This window comes from Pygocentrus nattereri, chromosome 26 (genome assembly GCF_015220715.1).
Source record: "Pygocentrus nattereri isolate fPygNat1 chromosome 26, fPygNat1.pri, whole genome shotgun sequence".
In the NCBI taxonomy this organism is placed as follows: Eukaryota; Metazoa; Chordata; class Actinopteri; order Characiformes; family Serrasalmidae; genus Pygocentrus; species Pygocentrus nattereri.
Genome location: NC_051236.1, coordinates 27,078,651 through 27,097,887, shown reverse-complemented (window position 1 = coordinate 27,097,887; position 19,237 = coordinate 27,078,651). Strand labels below are relative to the sequence as shown.

At 42.9% G+C, this 19,237-nt stretch overlaps 1 protein-coding gene and 1 long non-coding RNA gene across 6 annotated transcripts in view; one reads left to right on the top strand and one right to left on the bottom strand.

The window, feature by feature from the left end:
* Window positions 1-682: 682 nt before the first annotated feature.
* LOC108427641 lies at window positions 683-1,608 on the top strand. Its single transcript, XR_005129687.1, has 4 exons — window positions 683-918; window positions 1,056-1,133; window positions 1,250-1,315; window positions 1,416-1,608. It is a non-coding gene; the product is annotated as an uncharacterized LOC108427641 (long non-coding RNA).
* A 2,006-nt stretch (window positions 1,609-3,614) lies between these two features.
* Window positions 3,615-19,237, bottom strand: part of bcl6aa (BCL6A transcription repressor a) — a 31,188-nt gene continuing 15,565 nt past the window's right edge. Inside the window, exons 2-10 of one of the 5 annotated variants that reach the window (XM_017698025.2) lie at window positions 15,864-15,935; window positions 8,667-8,838; window positions 8,294-8,515; window positions 7,183-8,157; window positions 6,377-6,561; window positions 6,074-6,241; window positions 5,494-5,624; window positions 5,238-5,375; window positions 3,615-4,977 (exon numbers count right to left, since the gene is read on the bottom strand). In XM_017698025.2, the coding sequence (XP_017553514.1) occupies window positions 4,834-4,977; window positions 5,238-5,375; window positions 5,494-5,624; window positions 6,074-6,241; window positions 6,377-6,561; window positions 7,183-8,157; window positions 8,294-8,515; window positions 8,667-8,838; window positions 15,864-15,935 (2,207 nt within the window). In that variant the 3' untranslated portion in view covers window positions 3,615-4,833. Of the gene's footprint in view, window positions 4,978-5,237; window positions 5,376-5,493; window positions 5,625-6,073; window positions 6,242-6,376; window positions 6,562-7,182; window positions 8,158-8,293; window positions 8,516-8,666; window positions 8,839-9,780; window positions 12,377-12,430; window positions 12,538-15,863; window positions 15,936-19,237 lie in introns of those variants that run through there. The other 4 variants (XM_017698026.2, XM_017698027.2, XM_017698028.2 and 1 more) reach the window with 4 other exon arrangements.

Genomic DNA, 19,237 nt, shown 5'->3' with positions numbered 1-19,237 from the left:
TTCTTCAAGTCGTTCGCACTGGACCACACCGTGAAACAACAGGAGCTGGGCAGGAGGGGGAAACGCTGAAGAGCCGTCGAGCACAGGATGGCCTTTAATTTATAGCCAGGGCAGCTCTCTCACAGGGTAGTTCTCTCACAGGGCAGTTCTCTCACAGGGCAGCTCTCTCACTGGGTAGTTCTCTCACAGGGCAGTTCTCTGTCAGGGCAGCTCTCTCACTGGGTAGTTCTCTCACAGGGCAGCTCTCTCACTGAGTAGTTCTCTCACAGGGCAGTTTTCTCACAGGGTAGTTCTGTGTAGGGCAGCTTGAGTGTTGGTAAAATGAACTAGCGCTATTAACAAAGGCCGTTGCTTCTGAAGCGCATTAGTCTCCGAAACGCTAATTAGTTCCGTCCATTTCACAATCAGGCCTGTTTTAGCAAACTAGCAAACGACTGTGCTGCGGCCCAGGCCCCTTGACTCAAAGCCTAAAGGTCCTTTGACCTTGCATGGGTGCCCACAGCCACAGAGAAACCCGCGCGTTTGCCTGCTGGGGTAGCTTTCTGCGGAAGACGGCAAGTTTTGGTGTAGCTGGTTGTAGTTTTTCTGTCCTGGGAAATTGAGTTTCTTTTTGGACGGTTATGAATCGAGCCCCCTCAGATGGCCTGGAAAGCTCGTCTGTAACCAGCTGATTAAGGTAAATAGCCTCATGAGCTGTGGCCTGTCAGTTTTGTCTTTAGTTGAGTCCAGGCATGGTGGCTAGGCTCTGTCCTCACCAGGCCTGTCTGAGCTCACTTACTGAGGCCTGGCTGGCTATTCAGGTGTCCGACAGCAGGGACCTGTGGTCATTACGGAGGTGTCAGACTGGCCCTGGAGGGCAGTAGCCGAGTAGAGATCAGAACTTCTCTAGCACACGGCGTTCAGTTCCTGAAGGCCCTGGTAAGTTGATGAATTGAGTGAGGCATGTTGGATGTGTAAAGTGTCAACCTGCATTACTTTGCCCTCCAGTACTGGATCATAAGCATCTCACATCTACACTAATGACAAGACTCTAAAGTGAGTGACTTTATGTGCAGGAGAGGAAGCGCTGCATGGAGGAGAGCACCGCTATGGAGCCCAGCATTGGGCCACTCTACAGTGTGTCAGAGGACAGGGTGAGCTTCGCAGACTGCTGCACCTTTGGCCTTTTAGTACTGACACACAAATGTGGCCTTTCTGTCATTAGCACACGGTTCTTGGTCTTTACCGCTGTTTGTTTCCTGCTTTCTAGATGGATGGATACCTCAGCGAGGATCCTGTTCTTAACTCCTCAACGTGTGACCTGTCGGACGAAGAGGTACAGAGAGTGCCCTGCTTCCTTTTTTGGTTCGGGGGTAGTGAGAAGTGCATATTGTTGAGCAGTTTTATGCGGTGAATTCAAAGCCATGTCTTTTTAGATTTCAACAAAGAGAGAAAACCACCAGAGGCTTGGCCCTGAAGACCTCAATGATACACTTTTGTATGATTTTTGAGTTGTGTGAAAGTGTTAGAATGTGTGAAGCTCACTGTTTAAAAATGTTTGCTGACCTTGCACTCTGGTCGTCATATGTCATGCTTTATTAAATATTAAAATAAATTGTTTTAAATAGCCGTGGGAAGTTTATATTATTTGGGCTTGTTCTGCTAGTGTAAAAATTAGAAGCTGCATATAAAGTGTTTTTATGTAATCCCTCCTGCTCCTTCATGGTACAGGAGTTGGAAGAGACCAGTGCCAGCGAGTCACGTAGGCTTGTACTGGGACAATGATTGATTTTTAGGCTTGTTGGTGCCTTTTTTTGATCAAGTTCTGTAGGGGGAAGCAGAAGGTCTCGTACCCATTCTACAGTAACCTTAAAGGGATCTGATACCTTCATGGTTTAGGGTGCACAATATACTACTGTCACCATTGACCAAACTGGCTTTTACCGAAATGGTCAGTGCAGATGTAAAACAAACTGGTTGAGTTTAAAGTCCAGGGCTAAATCTGTTAAAATCTCCTCCACTGTTTAAATGTTTGTCCTGTGCATCGTTTAATGTGCCTCTTGTAAAATGTATTAAGGCAGCACCACAGTGTTTGAATTTGTTTGAAAGCACTGAGAGACTTCTTGACCTGTACGGGGTGTATCCTGCCTTCCGCCCAAAGACCGCTGGGATAGGCTCCAGCACCCCCAACCCCCCCGCCCTGTGATCCTGAGGGAGAAGCGGCTTAAAGTGTGTGTGTGTGTGTGTGTGTGTGTGTGTGTGTGTGTGTGTGTGTGTGTGTGTGTGTGAGCCTTTTTGCCTGCTGAAAGTCTATATTTATGACTCTGCTGCCATCTGGAAACTACTGGTAACTAAAGTCAGTGGTGAATTCCACAAAAACTATCATATAACCTTAGACCAGTGCAAGAAAGTCATAAGATCTGGGGTTTCATACATTGCTCATTTTGTTTTTGTACTTCTGGATGTTTTTTTCCTTTTGAGGAAACTGGAAAAGTTATTTATTTGAACCTGTCAGGATGAAGCTTGCCAAACAAAAACATTTCCCCCAGTGGTTTCAGCATCAGTTATAGGGGTATATTTTCTATTATAGGGGTATTTGACCCACAGATGGAATTCTCATCAAGTGTAATGCAACAGCCTTTATAAATGAAATAAACAACTATCACATTTGTTATGAACAGTGAGCTTACTAGATGTGCAGTGTTGCAAACTTAACTCTTTGGTGTCCTTGCTTTACTAAGACGTTTGATTGTGCTTGGAGTTTTATTTCTGTTTGTCTATTCTTGGGTTGGTTTGTAAAAGGGAAATGAAATGTTGGAGGTGTAGAGATTCTATTGTGGCATTTCTCGCTACCTCATGGAGGCACTGGTTTAGTTCCTCTCTCTCTCGTGTATTCTGACTCTCTAACAACTCCACTATTGTTACGGTCTGTGCATGGCTTTTCCACACCATGTAGTTGTGTAGCCAGTCAGCCTGCTTCCTCAAACTCTGGTCCTGGAGGGCAGCAGCACTGCGGTTTTGTTTTCCCGGACTGTTTTATACTTTAGTATCATCAGTTAATCATTAAGATTAATAGAGATGGCACAAGTACCATTTTGTCTTTTTATGATGACGATATTGAAACCTTGAATACTGGTTGACACTGAACACTAAGAATTGAAATAAGCTTTTTTAATTGGAGCATGTCACTTAAGATGAGCATCTAAATGTAGTCTATGGTGCTCACCCTACTCATACACTCTATCCAGTGGGAGTGAATACAGCTACCATAACATGGGACTTGTGTGCTATTTCAGGGCACATATACAGGATTACGTGGTTTAGACTCATCCTTTTTTCCCTTCAGTATTTGATGCTGCTTTTTCTTTTGATATCAGTCCATACCCATTAATACCAGTATGCCATCAGCTGATTTGCATCGACTTTGTAGGAGCAGGGGAGACAACTCTGCAGGCCTCCAACATTGAGGTCTGAGAACTCTGGATTGGCCACTAGTGCACTGATGTTACAAACATCACATTTCCCCAAAAGCTTTGTCTTCCAAACACTTGTGCATGTTAAATATAACAGGGAAATCCTGTACTTGGCATGAATTTTGTATGTTATGATTGAAAACAACAAGGCAGTGCGTCGGATTTGTACATAGAAATTCAATACTTTTATTTTACATTCATACACCTATTATACAGTTAGCTTAATGCATTTTTTTAAAAAAGCTCAATCCCAAAACAAGTCCTGAAGATATACAGCTCAAGCAATAATGAATTTGCACGTTTTTACTTTTTTTTTTTTTTGAAAGTTGGTGAAAAGCATTTAGAAAACACGCATACACACACAAAAAGGGGAAGAGGGGAAGGACAAGTGTTGCCCTGCAGTTGTACCTTAGTAGAGCTGGGCTGAATGGAAAAAGGGATTCAGTCGCCATTGAGAAAGGCACCTTGAATAAACAGTGTATATACAGACAGAAGGGAAAAAATCTGGGCAATATTACAACCTGTTACTGTAGCTTCTAGTACAATGACAAAACTGTAAACCTTCACTTGCTGATAGAAATAAAAACAAAGTCACATTTCTATACAAATACAACTGAAGCAAAATATCTTATTGGTCGTACCATAGCAGTACCAGTTTTTCTTTTTTAATGCATATTTTAATATTTAATCAAAGATTGGTTCTGCCAGCAGAGAGCAATCTTGGGGATATAATTATGCGCTATGTCACAATGTTTATGCCTTTGCCTATACTTAATGAATGTTTACCAGTAGCAACCCACCTCATGCATGTTTTACACTTGAGAGAGCAGCTGTCACTCATATACAAATAAAACCAATTAATATATTAAACATTAAAGTCACAGCCAGGATTTCCTTTTGCGACAGAGGCCGTTCTAGTGTGGTGTAACCTGTACACGTATAAAAATCTGTGAACACAATTCTTTACACTGCCAGAAATACCGCTGCCTTAAAATATACCAACCTTCAATTAAAATTCCCCAATACTTTCAGAAAAGTAAGGTCTTTGATATAAAATACTGTATTTTCAAAAACTGGATTTAAATGTTTTACATTCCATCCTGCTTTTCCCCCCAACAAAATAAAGCTTTTTTTCTAACTCAAAGCTTAAAAACACTCAACATTACTGTACATATATATGCAAATATAAACAATAAAGTGACAAGAGACCATATGTGGTTCTATGTTCACATGTAGAGGAAACCCGTAAGTTGGCATTAGATGCCTATGTTTTTTTTTTTCTTCTTCTTTTCTGATCAACACAGTGTGGCACTACAATTTTGGATGATTGTACGAGTCAGGCTCAGAGAATGCCATGGTCAGGATTGGCCCACATGTTTGTTCAGCAAGCCTTGGTCAGGTCAGTGGGCAGGTCTGTTGTGGATATGCGGTACTGGATCTTGGTGTTGGTGATTGCGCCGTGCTTCTGCCGAAGGTGCAGCCGCAGCTGACTTTTGTGGCGAAAGTGCAAGTTGCATTTCTCACACTGCAAAACAAAGGCCACTTATCATTTAGGGAGGGGCAAAGTAGGCATAATAAAATTAAACATTTACCAAATGCTAATGATTTCTGATTGCTATTATTTTTTTGGATCCAGCAGTTTATAAGCCCTGTTTCCACAGTGGCCAGACCTTTCTTATTAACTGTTATTGCCATCTGAACCTTAGTTTATACAAATAAAGCAAAAACTCACCAAATCTCACTTTCTACTGTAGAATGAATAATGTCTGCTTTTGCTGTACTCACATGATAGGGCTTTTCTCCCGTGTGTATGCGCAGGTGACTCTTGAGTGTCTGCAGGTGTCGGAAGCGAGTGCCACAGATTTCACAGGGATATGGCTTCTCTCCCGTGTGGATCAGAACGTGGGCGCGCAGGTGAGCGACCTGGACATAAAAGGATAAAGCCTTTTTTATTTCAAGCTGAATGTGGAATGGTCATCTTAAAGCTCGTTGCTGCACCTTTCACACTTTCCTGTTTTGAGGCTCAAACAGAAATAAGTACCTGAACAAAACGAGCTCCGCATGTCTCGCACTTGTATGGCTTTTCTCCAGAGTGAATGCGTGTGTGAGTCTTGAGGTTAGCTGGTCGATTGAACTGTGCACCGCAGATGTTGCACCGGTACGGCTTCTCTCCTATAACATGGCCACATAGAAAACGAGTTGAGGCACAGATCTATAAACAGGTGCTGGACAAAACTCAACAGTAGATAGTCATATGCAAAAATTTGAATTCACTCCCCCCGAAACGATGTCTTGAAATAAAAATAAATAAATAATAATCTACATGGAGCACATTTAAATTTTAATGCTCAAATTCCATTTATTTGCCAAGTTTAACATATTGGGAAAAATAAAACAAAACAAAGTGTGCCATCACTTTTGCACAGGCCATATCCCAGGTTTTATTTTTTCCAGTGTGTTAAATTCTGACAGTAATTGTGCACTAAAATATGCAGAAGTGTGTTCTCTGTAGAGACTTTGTTAACTTATGTTTACTTGGAAAATAGCCAAATAAGGTCATTTGATCAGGGGTGCACAGACGTGTACACATTGTACATATGTATATAGTTGTATTTACTTACCTGTGTGAACTGTCTTATGGCTGGCAAGATTTCCCTTGTAGCGGAATGCTGCTTGGCACCGATCGCATTTGTATGGCTTGTCACTGTGGACCTGAAGCATGTGGCGTTTCAAAATCTCCTCTTCTGCGAATTTGGAGTCGCATTCGTTACAGAAGTATGTACCATTTTCTGTAAAGACCAAGATACAAAATTAGCAAGAAAAGCTGCTGCTAAGCAGTTACGGTCATCGCAAGCTAAATTCAATTAAGGGTATCAGTGTTTAAGCTCACGCGTTATGAATGCATACACAAATGAATGGCTCACCACAGCTGGAGTCGGAGTACTCAGAGTGGAGCTCAGACATTTCCTCAGTAAGACGCGAGCCAGGAGTGTTGGGACAGACGTCTGAGTGCTGTGGGGACTGTGAGCCGCAGGAGGTGCACTTTAAGTGGCTCATATAAAGAGAAGAGTGGCTGTCACCGTTCCTCTGTGATCCTTCCAGAGTTCTGCTGAAGAGAAATATGAAGGGTTTTTTTTTTCCCAGTCTCCTTTTTAGCCTTTTTACTGGAGCAAATGCAGCCACCACTGGCATTCTCACTCTCATTTTTAGGGTGTTTGATGAATTTCACACATCCTGGCTAAGAAGGTAAATCCTTACTGTGCTATAAGAGGATTGGAATGGATGAAAAAAATTTCAATCTGGGTTTTTAGAGGTAGTGGGAGGAGAACTGCACCACAAAACACTGGCAAGTCGGTTCTCCACATTATTGTATAGGGAAGCTAGATGGCATAATCAGTTTAGGTGCCCAGATCGCTGGATGTGTTTTTTTTTACTATGTCACATCAACAAAAGACCAACAAAAAGGCTTAGATTATGGATACTCATCTGAAGGATTCCAGTGCTTACTTCTATGTATTTTGACTATGAACTGGATGTTCTGAGGAGGAGAACTTGTTTGTGAAGTCAGGTGTGTTCAGCAGGCACAGTCTCATTGAATACAGTTCTAAGGGAGTGTACTTGGGCCAACACTTCAGTTACTTCTTGTCATAGCTAAATCACATGGACCGAAAGCAGATAATTCATCTGATGTTCAACTATCATCATTTGTAAGACAGACAGAGGCTCTCACCTGTTGATTATATTGTTGAGGCGGCTGGCTTGTGGCACAGTGAAGTCGTCTCCGTGGTCACTTATCTTGGTGTTAGAGGCCTGTGATTCCGGGTGGTCAGTCTCAGAAGTTGGATGGAAGGCAGGCAGTCCCAGACGCTGTGGTGATCGCATCTCAGGGTCATGAGGACCGCTCTCTTCCTCCTTGGTGCTCTGATTAAGCACGATAAATTTGTACTTTTTCCAGTTGCGAGCCTTAGGGTCCTGCGTGCCTTGCAGAGTTGGAGGCTGTGAGGCTTGTGAGAGGGCGGCGTTCTTGCTGCTGCTCGATTCGGTCGGAGAGTTAGGCTGGCAGTCTGACTTCAGAGGGCTCTGGGGGCTGCTCATCAGTGTTTTGCGTCCACTGGAAGGCATGCCCATGGAGTAGTGTTGGTGGGTCAGATCCTCTTCCACCAGAGGCCCCTGCTCTTTACCCATCTCCCTCTGTTGCTCCTGGGCCAGGCTGGCCATCCCGTGCTTTCTAGAGCTCATGCCGATGGACTGCACCAATCCTTCCAGGCTCTCCCTCTTCATCTCCTCATTTCTGCCCAGCTCCCGGGAGGAGTAGGGGGTCCCGTGGCACATGCTTGAAGGTCCGCTGGTGGTGGTGCGACCGTAATCAGCCACCATGGAGCTGTTACCATCAGCTGGAGAGCAGTGTTTGTGTTGGATGGGGGCTCCTTTGGAGAAATCAGGGAAAGTATTTTTGGCATCTGTCAGCTTACAGAGAGGGAAGGGGAAACCCTGCATGGGGAACTGGCCGTAAAGATGATAAGAGCTACTAGGAGCGTTAACTCCGTTTAACATGCCTGGACCATAAGACCTCCCGTCTCTGAAAGGACCTGCACGGCCAGGTATGCTCTCCACCATCTCGTGTGGTCTGTAACCGTGAACATCTTGAGGTAAAAGTAAAGGACTGACGAGAAAGTCCTCTCGGGGCAGTTTGATGGAGGAGTCACTGTAATAAAAACAGTATACATAGTCAAAATGTTGCACCTCCAAAATGTTAACTTTACAAGAGAATTAATCTTTTACGTATGATGCCTTTGAAAAAGGTTGAAGTACTTTTGGGTAGGGGAATTCCTGGAGCCTACCTGGACTTAATGAATCTGTGGCAGGTGTCAACGACGTGGTCCATCTGCAGGTAGATGGCTGTGTTCATGACTGCCATGATGAGGCTCTCCTTCAGCGTGAGGCGAGAAGTGTACATGAACTCCAGAAGGATTGCAAAGCCTTCCGGGTCGACCTTCGGGTCCAGACTGATAGCGTTTAGGTTGCATTTTAGAGAGTCGGTGAAGATTGTGTAGAAGAGCCCACTGCAGAGAGGAAAAAAGATGAGTACTCCAAGCTCTTAGAATACATTTCCCCTGAATCTGCACGTTAAAGAACACGCTACAGACTTAATTTAACGAGCATATCCCCCCAAAAAGACAAATGATCTTAATTGTGGTTAGCATTAAAATGCACCTGCATGCCATGAGGACGGTCTTGTGAGCACGAAACTGTTGTCTGTTGACCAGAATGGTGACATCTGTGAGAATGTCTCTGCTGCGCAGCCGGTTCAGATTGAGCAGAACGTCGCTTGCGTGGCGCGTGAACTGGATGCAGCTGTCTGCTGCACAAGACATTTTGTCAAGATCTGGAAAGAAAGGAAAATAGAGCTTATGTTTTTGACGTGCCACTGATATATGCATTCAAACAGAAAGTTAAGGGGCGTGGACATAATTCTTTTTGCGTTGATGTAAAATCAACAATAAATGCAACGGTAAAAAATAAGACTGGCTTGCATAAACACAAATCAGACAATAAAACAACCAGTAATTACAGTAGTGTACCGTATACAATACAATATAATAGGCTGTTAAGTGAATATTCATTTGTTACTTCACTGGAAACTTAATATTTATATTTAGGTATAGAAGAATGTCTCAATCTCAGCCCTACATTTGACGTAATTAGACACAATGTTGCAAATTATAGCCCACTGGTTTCTAGCCACTTCTTGGAACCTTACAGACCAAGGGAACAACACAATCAACGCTGATTCTTTCACTAGTCGGGTTATTGGAATAGAAGTTATAAAGAACCAGTTGCACTACTGTACACAAAGCGACATGCTGTAGTTCCCCTGCGCTGTCACTAAGGGGCGACAAATGCACAGTAATGTAGGAATAAAAGTTTGCAGCATGTAGCGCCGTTTTCCAAATACAGACTGTACAGCTTGTGTTATTAAAACCTTAAAAAAAAGCACAGATAGTTATAGGATATTATTTTACAGGAACTGAACCAGATACACTTAAGGAATGCTCTATGAAGATCACAGCTTGCTCTTCAGAATATGTTTCAAATGGGATGTATTCAAAGGGAAGCAGCCCGTACAGCATCGCTGCATTAAGCTACTGTAAGACCGAGTTTAGTTGCTGATTGTCTGGCTGTTCTTTCAGAGGCGGTTGTTTTTCTTTTCTGACGGGATAACTCTTTGTACCAGCAGTTCCCCCCTTCATCACCACTACATTAAGTGCTTTGACAGATTTAGTCTCTAGACAGGATGGAAATAAATTAGCCAGTAAACATGTCTTACATGTTGAACATTTTGTATCTGCTCCGGGCCAGATTCCATTTCAGTGTGAAGCCACACAACATCAGTGTCCTCTCTCACTAACCTATATCCAGTGCCAACGTGCGTGTGTGTGGTGATGAAACGCTCCCAAATGAGGTAGATCTGATTTTCCAGAGTACTATCAGCCTGGCTTAGATGGCCTAAACCCCCTTAAAACAGTGACAGTGTGGCTGATGCATGTGGCTAGAGTGAGATGCTTCTTTTCCCAGTGAAAGTAACTTGGAGGAATTTCACCGGTTTTTCCAATTGTCTGAATAATTCAGCGGCTGAGATGTAAACAAAGTCATTCTGAGTGGGTTGATGTGAAATGGTTCATCTGTAGAGAAACCTGATGACTCAGATTTCTTTACACTGGTGGTGATAGGAACCAAGAGTTGCCATGTGTATGACACAAATATAGACCTTTTATTTACCATCCAGAACCACCAGTGAACCTACACGTGTCTTCTGAGTTTTTACATGTAGCGCTGATAATGGTAAACTAGAGTTCAGTCTGAAAAACTAAGTTCTCTTTGGAGACCATTTAAGCTTAGAACACCTTGCATGTGTCCCTCCACCATGAACAGATTCAAATACATTGATTAAAATACATATAGGCCAAAATCCCATCACCAAGAGGGAAAGTCTTCATAACCATTTCTCTCTTTTTCTCATAACTTTCTGTGGGGGAGCTTTTAGAGGCATTAAACACTTCAGACGTTCGGTTCCCATCACCACCACTGTGAATGATCCTGACTATAGGTTTTTGTAGAATGAAGCATTTCACATCAAACCACTCCGAGTGACTTTACATCTCATCTACTCAGTGATGCAGGATTCGTGAACAGTATAAAGCTTCCCTGTATACTGTCTACCCTTTGCCATTTCGCAACATCTCTGATACTTTTCTACCACAAGATGTCCTTAAGAGTCTAATACATCCATACCGACCTCCATCCAGTTCAGTCTGAGCTCCCTATCAGGGCAGCGCACCATCAGTTAAGCCGTAAAAACCTTTCCACGTTATTTAGCAGCCTGCTTTACTCAGACGCCTCAGAACACAGTCAGTGCATGTGAAGAAACGAGAAAGGAAGAAAAGAGAAACGCTGTCTAGGCTGATCGTTTATTTCTGCTTAATCGTGCTCTCAATTTGACGTCCTCCAAGATCGAGTTAGTGGATCCCGCATCTTCTTGCCTTAGAATTAAGCACACACACACACACACACACACACACACACACACACATAGGCTGTACGTCCCGTGTCCAGCGCATGATCGTGTTTGATGAACTGTCTGTAACCCAACACACACTCAAACACACATACGCAAGTTTTTGCTCCGTCCAGGAATAGCGCGAGGAGCCCGTACACGCGCGCGCGCTCGCGCTCTCTCTCACACACCCACAAGCCCACTCGCACACACTTTTATGACCCCCCTGCTAAATGCCAAAGTGTAGTGAAGGAGCCTGTCATCCGAGACACCTTTCAAAATCGCCCTGCAGAATAAATCTGGCGCTATCTTTGCGCCGGCAGGCCACCCGAAACCGCAGCTTGTAGCAAAAACAATAATAGATTGCGCAAAACTTGTTCTGGCGCATTTAATACGGGACTCATTCTGAGCATCAGCGCGCGCTGTGCAGTAATAACTAACTCACATCTGCGCCGCTGCGAGCTGTTGCACGAAACTGACTAACCGACCCGTGCACCAACTTTTATTTCCCCTCATTGTCACAGCACGAAACACGTTTCAGGCAAAAGGGTTGAGAAACATTTTAAGTCACTTTTGCAACAGGGCTGGCTGAAAAAACGATAAGTGCGGGTAGATTGGACGCACGTTTCTTGGGTTTTCCCTGCTCGCGCGGTTGCAAAACAAGACTGTGGTGGATGAAACAAAGCTCAGCAATGTGAAGGCTGCACGGGGGTGTCAGCACCGCGGCCAGCCGAGAAGAAGACAGCGGGCTTCATCGGCTCAGCCTCAGCCAGCCCCGGCGCTCCGCGCAGCGCTCTCCGAGGCTAATGCGAAACAGATGCACCGCACAGCGCTGCCACGACCCTCCGCCAAAGCAGACGTGGAAAACAGGCAGCCGCACAAAAAAGCAAACACTTGCTGCCGAAACTGCCTCATCGCCCGTCCGCAGCCCAGACACGAGCAGTGATAATAACACCACAGCAGCCGCACACACGCACGCCACTCCTCAAGTTCACACTTTTCTGACAGCCTGTCTACTTCTAACTTCATCATAGCGACCCGGTCCCCCTGTTCTGACCACCTTCACAACACACCCTGCACGTCTACCATGTTTCTCCACGCAAGCACACACCATCCCGGACCACACGGTCCCAGAACGCGAGCCCCACACGCTCACGCACAAGCAGCCAGCGGTGTGTTTCACCTTGGCTGGGTCTGGATGTGACAACCCAGCCAAGCCGTCACACACACAAGCCCCCCAGATAGAGAGCTCCAGCCTGGACTCTCCACTACAATAAAGCCCTTAAACACGCGAAACAGACATTTCTTTAAAAAAAGAAGCTGTTCCCCGAATAAGCTCTACACGAGTGCGTCGCAGCAGCATCAAGCCAGATTATGGAGTAAAAAGAGAAGAATTTGATTCCCAAAAAAAAAAAATCATCACCTGGTAGTGCTTTCCTAGAAACTTCTTGCATCACCACTTCTAAGAAGCGCAGTTCTAAGAATCAGCGCAGCTCAATTCTCGGAATTTGAGCTTACGACCGTACCACTTTCTCCGGGCGGGGGTGTGCACCGTTTTGTCTCGGCTGCTCATTCCACTGTCCTAGGAAAACGTTTTTGCGCCGTGCGTTTCAACGTCATTATCGAAGGGCAGCCTTTTAAAAATCGAAGTTTAAAAGTGTCCCGAAATGGTACTCTTTCCCGATCTCTGGTGGGAGAGATCGCCGTGGACTGGCGGCGTCTCCCCTTCGCTGTGGACTGTGCCAGACAGAGACGGTCACATGGGCTGAGAAAGCTGCCAGCCTCCAAATACTCCTAAACTAATTTGCTGTTGCACAAGCGAAAGTGTGTGTTCGCAGCCCTCTCTCTCTCTCTCTCTCTCTCTCTCTCTCTCTCTCTCTCTCTCTCTCTCCCCCCCTCCTCCCTGTGTTAAACCCACGGCCATAAGCTATACTGAACATATCTGGAGCGGACGAGTTACATAGGTGTTCTGTCTCTTTTCTGTTTGCTCTCAGCGGTGTTTTGATTTTTCCCTCCCGGTCGTCCTTTGCTGCGGACCTGCTGGGTTTGTGTGGACGGGATTCTTCTCGAGACGTGCTCGTCTTTAAGAGCTCCGGTTCTCTGAAGACTGCTTACGTTCTGATGGCGGTGCTCTGTGCTTGCTGCCTGTGGACGCTGCCGTGTGGGAAGTGTGCATGGCACTGGTACTGGCAGTGGCAGTGGCAGTGGTGTCCAGGGTAAAGCTCGTTCTGTGGAGAGTGTGTGCTTGTATAGAGCAGAGTGATGTTCGCTCTGAAGGATATCGGCTGACCCTTTAGTTCATGTTTTTAATTAATCAGTTGTGTTGTTTGATATGTGTCTGTTAAGTCCTTATAATGACAGCCACGTCAGGGGGTTTAAGCCGTAGATGAGTGCGAATATGTCTGTACTTTTCTGGACGTTTAACCAAAGCCCGCCTGACCCTGCAGTTGTGGCTTTCATCAGTGTTCATCGGGTAGTCTGGTCCTGGCTCTGAGGTATGATTTTGTTAAGAGAATTCTGCATCAGTTCTGTAAAGCATTTCCATAGAAGCCAGTGGGAAGATGTGATGAAGGCCTATGAAGAGCACAAATTGATATAGAGTAAGTCATTTTTTTGGGGTCAAAACCCATTTGTGCCAACACCGCTCTGAAAGAGGCTACAGTAGTGCCTGTAGCCTGTATGTACTTGTTTACTGTGACATGAGAAGCCCAAAGGTATAATAAGTAGGCTGTATGAGCATAATAGCATAATTCCAAGGTGTGTGTATATATATATATATATATATATATATATATATATATATATATATATATATATATATATATATATATATATAAATAAAACAAATTGTAATTGTAATTACTACTTTGAGGTGTTGTTATTATTGTTATTATAATTTTATTATTATTAGTAGTAGTCGTAGTAGTATTGTGTTGTCACTATTATTACTTAGTAGTAGTGGTAATAGTAGTATTACAATATTATTATCCCAATAGACGGTTTGCTCCTCAGCTCTGTTTCTCTTGCTGTTAGGGTCGTAAAGCAGAACTCTGAGCTCTGAGGCCTGTAAGCAGTTCAACTGGGGAAAAACAAGGTGTCAGTGCACCACCATTAGGCTAACATATCAACACAAGTGTGTGAGAAATAGTTAAGGGCGCTGCTTGTTGGGACAGAACTGTTATTTATCTGTATTTGTTCGGCATTGTTGACTTTTTAAAATCATCTGAACGAGACTGAGTCGGACAGCTTCTTATATGATAAAGCAGCTCAATTTGATCTTTTCTTATAATCACTAATAAACTTACACTTGCACTGTGAAAAACAGTCCATTTGCCTTGGGGATGTACAGTTTGACAGCTCATTTTTTTTCTCTTCATGACTGCATAACTGCAGTCTGAGACCTGTAGGTGATTGAGAGAGGAGAGTAGGCTGGAGTTTTCTAATATGAATGAACTGTCATTTCATGCAAGGGTGTTTTTCGTCCCCCTCCGTACTCAAACACACACGTACAGTTTCAAACACTCCATGTGCCACTTGTCATCCTCAAGCGTGGGACATTTATACATTAAGCTTTTAGTGCAAAAGACTTTATAACTGTTGCCCTGATTGCTAAGTGCTGTTTGTGACCTGCTGTTTTCTGTTTATAAATAAGAAGATATCATTTGGTAAATATATTTGTATATGAAAACACATGTAACTTTTATAGTAACATAATAAAACCATGTTTTGTGCCAACATTGGTATCAGCTTTTTATTTCACGTGCTGTTACAGATTGAGAATTTTGTAAGGTGTGACTTAAAGTGACTCATCCTGTGAAGTGATGAACAGAAGCTTTTGTTTTCCCCTTTGAGAGAATGTAAGCCAGCCTAATAGTCTATAAATGTGCCATACGGTTGGAAGAAAGTGCTAGGAATTTCTTTGCTTTGTCTTTTCACTCTGACTTGTATGTGTAGGGCTTTGCACGGCAGAGTCCAGTTCATCAAGTTTGAGCACATAGTTCATGATGAATGATATGACTTGTGAGTTTCCCTCACTTAAATTAATTAGCAGCCTCTACTAAAACACACACACACACACACATACACTCACATATACACTCACACACATACACACTGTTTTTGATAAAAACATTTGAATAAACACAAACTAATAAAGTAGAATAATTATTATTATTTATTTTTATTATTACTATTATTATTTCTGTGTTTGGTGCATTTGATGTATTATGTGCTGTGTGCGGCCTTGAGCAGCAATATATGCTGGCATTTCTCATTCTCTCGGTGATTGAGTTGGCACTCCCTGATCTAAATGCCTTTCACAAGGGCTAGAAGATGCATTGTTTTTATACTGAAGTTGGAATTTTAAAGAGAGTTTTTAGATTGCAAGAGCTGCGATTTTAAATTTTATAGCCTATGTTATCAACAATGTTGTTTTAAGTCTGAAGTGGTCAAATTTACCCTAGTAACATGGAGCTTGTCAGATGCCTGTAGATGAGTTTGACCAATCAAAAGCAAATAAACACCCATGTGCTGTGTACATGACGACATGACCACAACAAACGGGCAGTCTGGCACACTATGGTTAGTGTTCATGCCCGAAAAAGCTATTCTGGTTGCATTGGCCAGAACAACAAGCCTGGATTTTAATATCTAGAAAACAATCATAATTAAAATCACGGTCACAATATTGGTCAAAAAAATGCATAATTACATATTTTCCCCACATCATTCAGCCGTACTGAATTCACTAGAACGAAAAAGTAAGTACATTTCTCTCCTGATCTTTTTTCCCCGTATACTTCCAGTGATACTGAGTCTCAACGTTAAGCACTAAATGAATCTGTGGGTGGACTCACCTGGATAACTGCGTTTGGGGCTCCAGACCCGCGTCCTGCTCATACCCTGACACAGGTGGAGAACTTGCTGTGCTGTGGGGATAAAAGAGGAAGAACTCTATACATGTTTGTTTAAAGGATCTATGGCTTTTAATCTCGGTGGGGTGATCAATGGATTTACATTTACATTTATTCTTTCAGCAGACGCTCCTGTCCAGAGCAACATGCAAAATACTCATCGTCAGCCATACAGAGTATGCAAACAGCACCAAATGCATGTTCAAACACGAACTGACAGAAGCAGGGACTGCATGGGTGTAATGGCAGGTTGGGTAAATCATTTTGTGTAAATTTTGCAGTATGTTTGCTGCATTAATGAAGTTTAGGCAGTGTCAAAATGACCCAAAGAGATAAGGAAGTTTCTTGCAGGTGGAGTGCTTCCTCTCTGTTGCGTGTGCAATGTGTATCAAGTGAATCTCTAGTGTGAACAAGGCGATGTGCACGGATGAGTTTGTGCTTGCCCCCCCACCTTCATTCGTCTGCATTATTTTTGCTTTATAACTGCCTTTTGCACCAGCTTATACAGGTCTTTGAATGATTTCTCTTGCCTTCTTCCACTTTGGTGTTTTTTAATTAAAAGGACGTGTTTACGTTTTTCCCTTGCAGGTGCTCAAGTATCAGAATTTGTCAGAACTCACGTTGTATATGAATCATACCATTATGTCTTTTCCAGCAAAGGCCCACAGCACATAAGTATGCTAAGAGGAGAATGCTAATTGTTTATGTTACACCTCCATGCAGGGGCCTAATTGATGGGTACGTCACATAGCGCTGTAGTAGGAAATGGAGTGGGACCCGACCGTCCTTGCCTTCTAACGAGACCACTGCTAATTGTGCTCCCAACAGAAAGACCCTTCTCCTGGCACAGGCCGCAAATGGAAATCCCAGCACTAACACACTCTTCTGCCTTGCTGAGCTGGGCTTTTCCAGGGTGGGCCCCACGGGGATGGACTCGTTTCTTCTGCGACTGAAACTGTGCTGACATTAGTGAGGGTTTTTGCATGCTTATTTTGGGAAGAATATAACTGTACAACAGGAGCTGTACTTGGCATGAAGACACAGTGTATGATTAAAAAAAAATTCTCTAGCGTTTTATCTGTAAGTTAAAGCCAGCCAGGGATCGCAGAACAACAAAGTATTTGACCTGGTAGTGAAAGCTTTAAACGCCTTTGTCTTTAGGCTTTATAGGTAAAGAATATATTTGCATTTTATTGCTCTGTGTGTTTTTTAATTATGTCGGATGTTATTTTGTAGAGTAAACAGCGCTGCATAAATCTTGTCTTTACAAAAAAAAATTAAAAATTTTTGCAGGTCCCTTGTGGCCCATTTTGGCCTAATTGACATTCTGAAACTGAAAATTACCTTCACTGCCCCCTGTAGTGTTAAATGTCAATTTTAGAATTACTGATATTATTACTTTGCAGTAAAATTTTTTGAATTTGATTTGAAATAAAAATTTTTATGAGTTGTTTTTGCTCTTACATTGGGCGGAAAACAAAGCCCTCAAACATCATGTCCCAATTGAAGTTACCAGGCAGTCATGTTATAATAATGCTTTGGTTAAAGGCTTTAATATTTATTTAATATGTTTTATTCCCTTTTTACGAGGTCAAGGTGCCTGACTATACACGGCCCATATCTTATAAAAAAGACGTTTTCCTCAATTTCTTAAAAAGAAGTTTGATGTAGTATGTAAACGTTCAGTCCTCACAGTCCATATATGAAAAAATATGAAAGCTGCAAAAACAGCGCAGTGTAGTTACTTTAGGCAGCTAACCAGATCAATCAGAGCTTATTCACACAGATCAGCCTTAAGGGATAAAAAGAGTTTGGAAAATGGTCATGTGAAAATAAAAATTGTGACTTTTTTTGTATGTAAACAAATCTCAAGCGATTTTTAAAAATCATTTCTAGTAGAATAGCGATGAAAACATAGGATATGAGTCCTTTTAACTTAAAGTAGCGTAAACACCTCAAGGCTCTGAGCACACAGCAGGTCTGGCTAAAGAAATGTATTATTCCTACCCATTGGCAGTATTACTAATGTCAACATTGAGAAGTCACATGACGATGTCTGCTTCTCCTGGTTCTCACAGTCTTGCCTATTAAACTGGCTAACACACACTCTCAGTGCTTTATCTCTTGAAATTTGAAGCACTGACCTTCGGTTATACTGAATATTTTTAGGGTCAGGATGACCTTTTGTTTGAGAAGCCACATTTTTGTGTTTTCTTGTTTTCTTGAAGGCAGGTAGCAAATGTTTTTTGTTTACCAAAAAAAAAAGTTTGTGCATAATCACACGTTTTTTCCCCTCTTACTGCATGATGAAATGTGCAACACGTCGGCTTATTTATTGTCTTTTACCAAACATTGTACATAATGCATTGTTCTTTAATGGGTACATTGTTTGCTTTTGCCGCATCACAGTGGCGAAGTCTTCGTGTTGCCAGGGTTGAGGTAAGAAAGACAGGAAGACGTGCTCCAAAAATAGTTTGCCTCTGCGCTACCTTGGCTAGCTGCACTTCGGATTTTGTGGGTTGATTTTATAGAGCACAGTTTAGGTGCAGGCACATGCGATACATCTCTCTTTTCTTTCCTGCTCCTCATTTTGGTGGTGGGGTTACAGCCCAAGCAGCACTTTTCATCTCGAATATCTGCGACCGGGGCGATGGCAGCCCACCACGTGCAGAGTAATTTCACCAGAAAACCACATAAAATGCTGGGCGCGTTTGCGAAGTGAAAGAACTCACTCACTTTCTTCTGCTTAACACCAACTGACCTACTTTGTTGTCTTGCCGGAAGGAAGAAAGTGAATCAACTTAATAAATCGTCTTTGACCGACAAATGTATGTTTTCTGTTTTTTATTCAAGTTTTTAATCTGCCATTGCGTAGTTTGTGTTGACTTAGGGAACATTGTGACCATGGACTGCAGACAGGATGAGAGTCTTTCATTTTTATATACATTTTCAAAAAGCTTTCAGTGAGTGTAGCCTAGTAAAGTCTAGTAAAGAACCTAGTAAAGTTCAGTTTACTTTTTATTCAAATGTATACATTTCTCTTGATGTGTTTAGCTACTGGCAAGGCCTCGCCAACAGATTTAAAGAGGGGATTCTGTAACCTCCTCTCAACTCTTAATAATGGAAAATAAAAGCATTATGAGATAATGGCTACTCTGAAATGACGAGGAGACTTTATGGGGGGGTGGGGGGGTGTAGTGCAGCGTTAGCGAGCGAAGGTTTTCAGTGCCTTTTAGGTAAATTGTTTTAACCTTCCTGCAATGGCTCTTGTCATGACTATAAAACAGGAGAACTTGTCTCACTGGAATTGCCCTGAT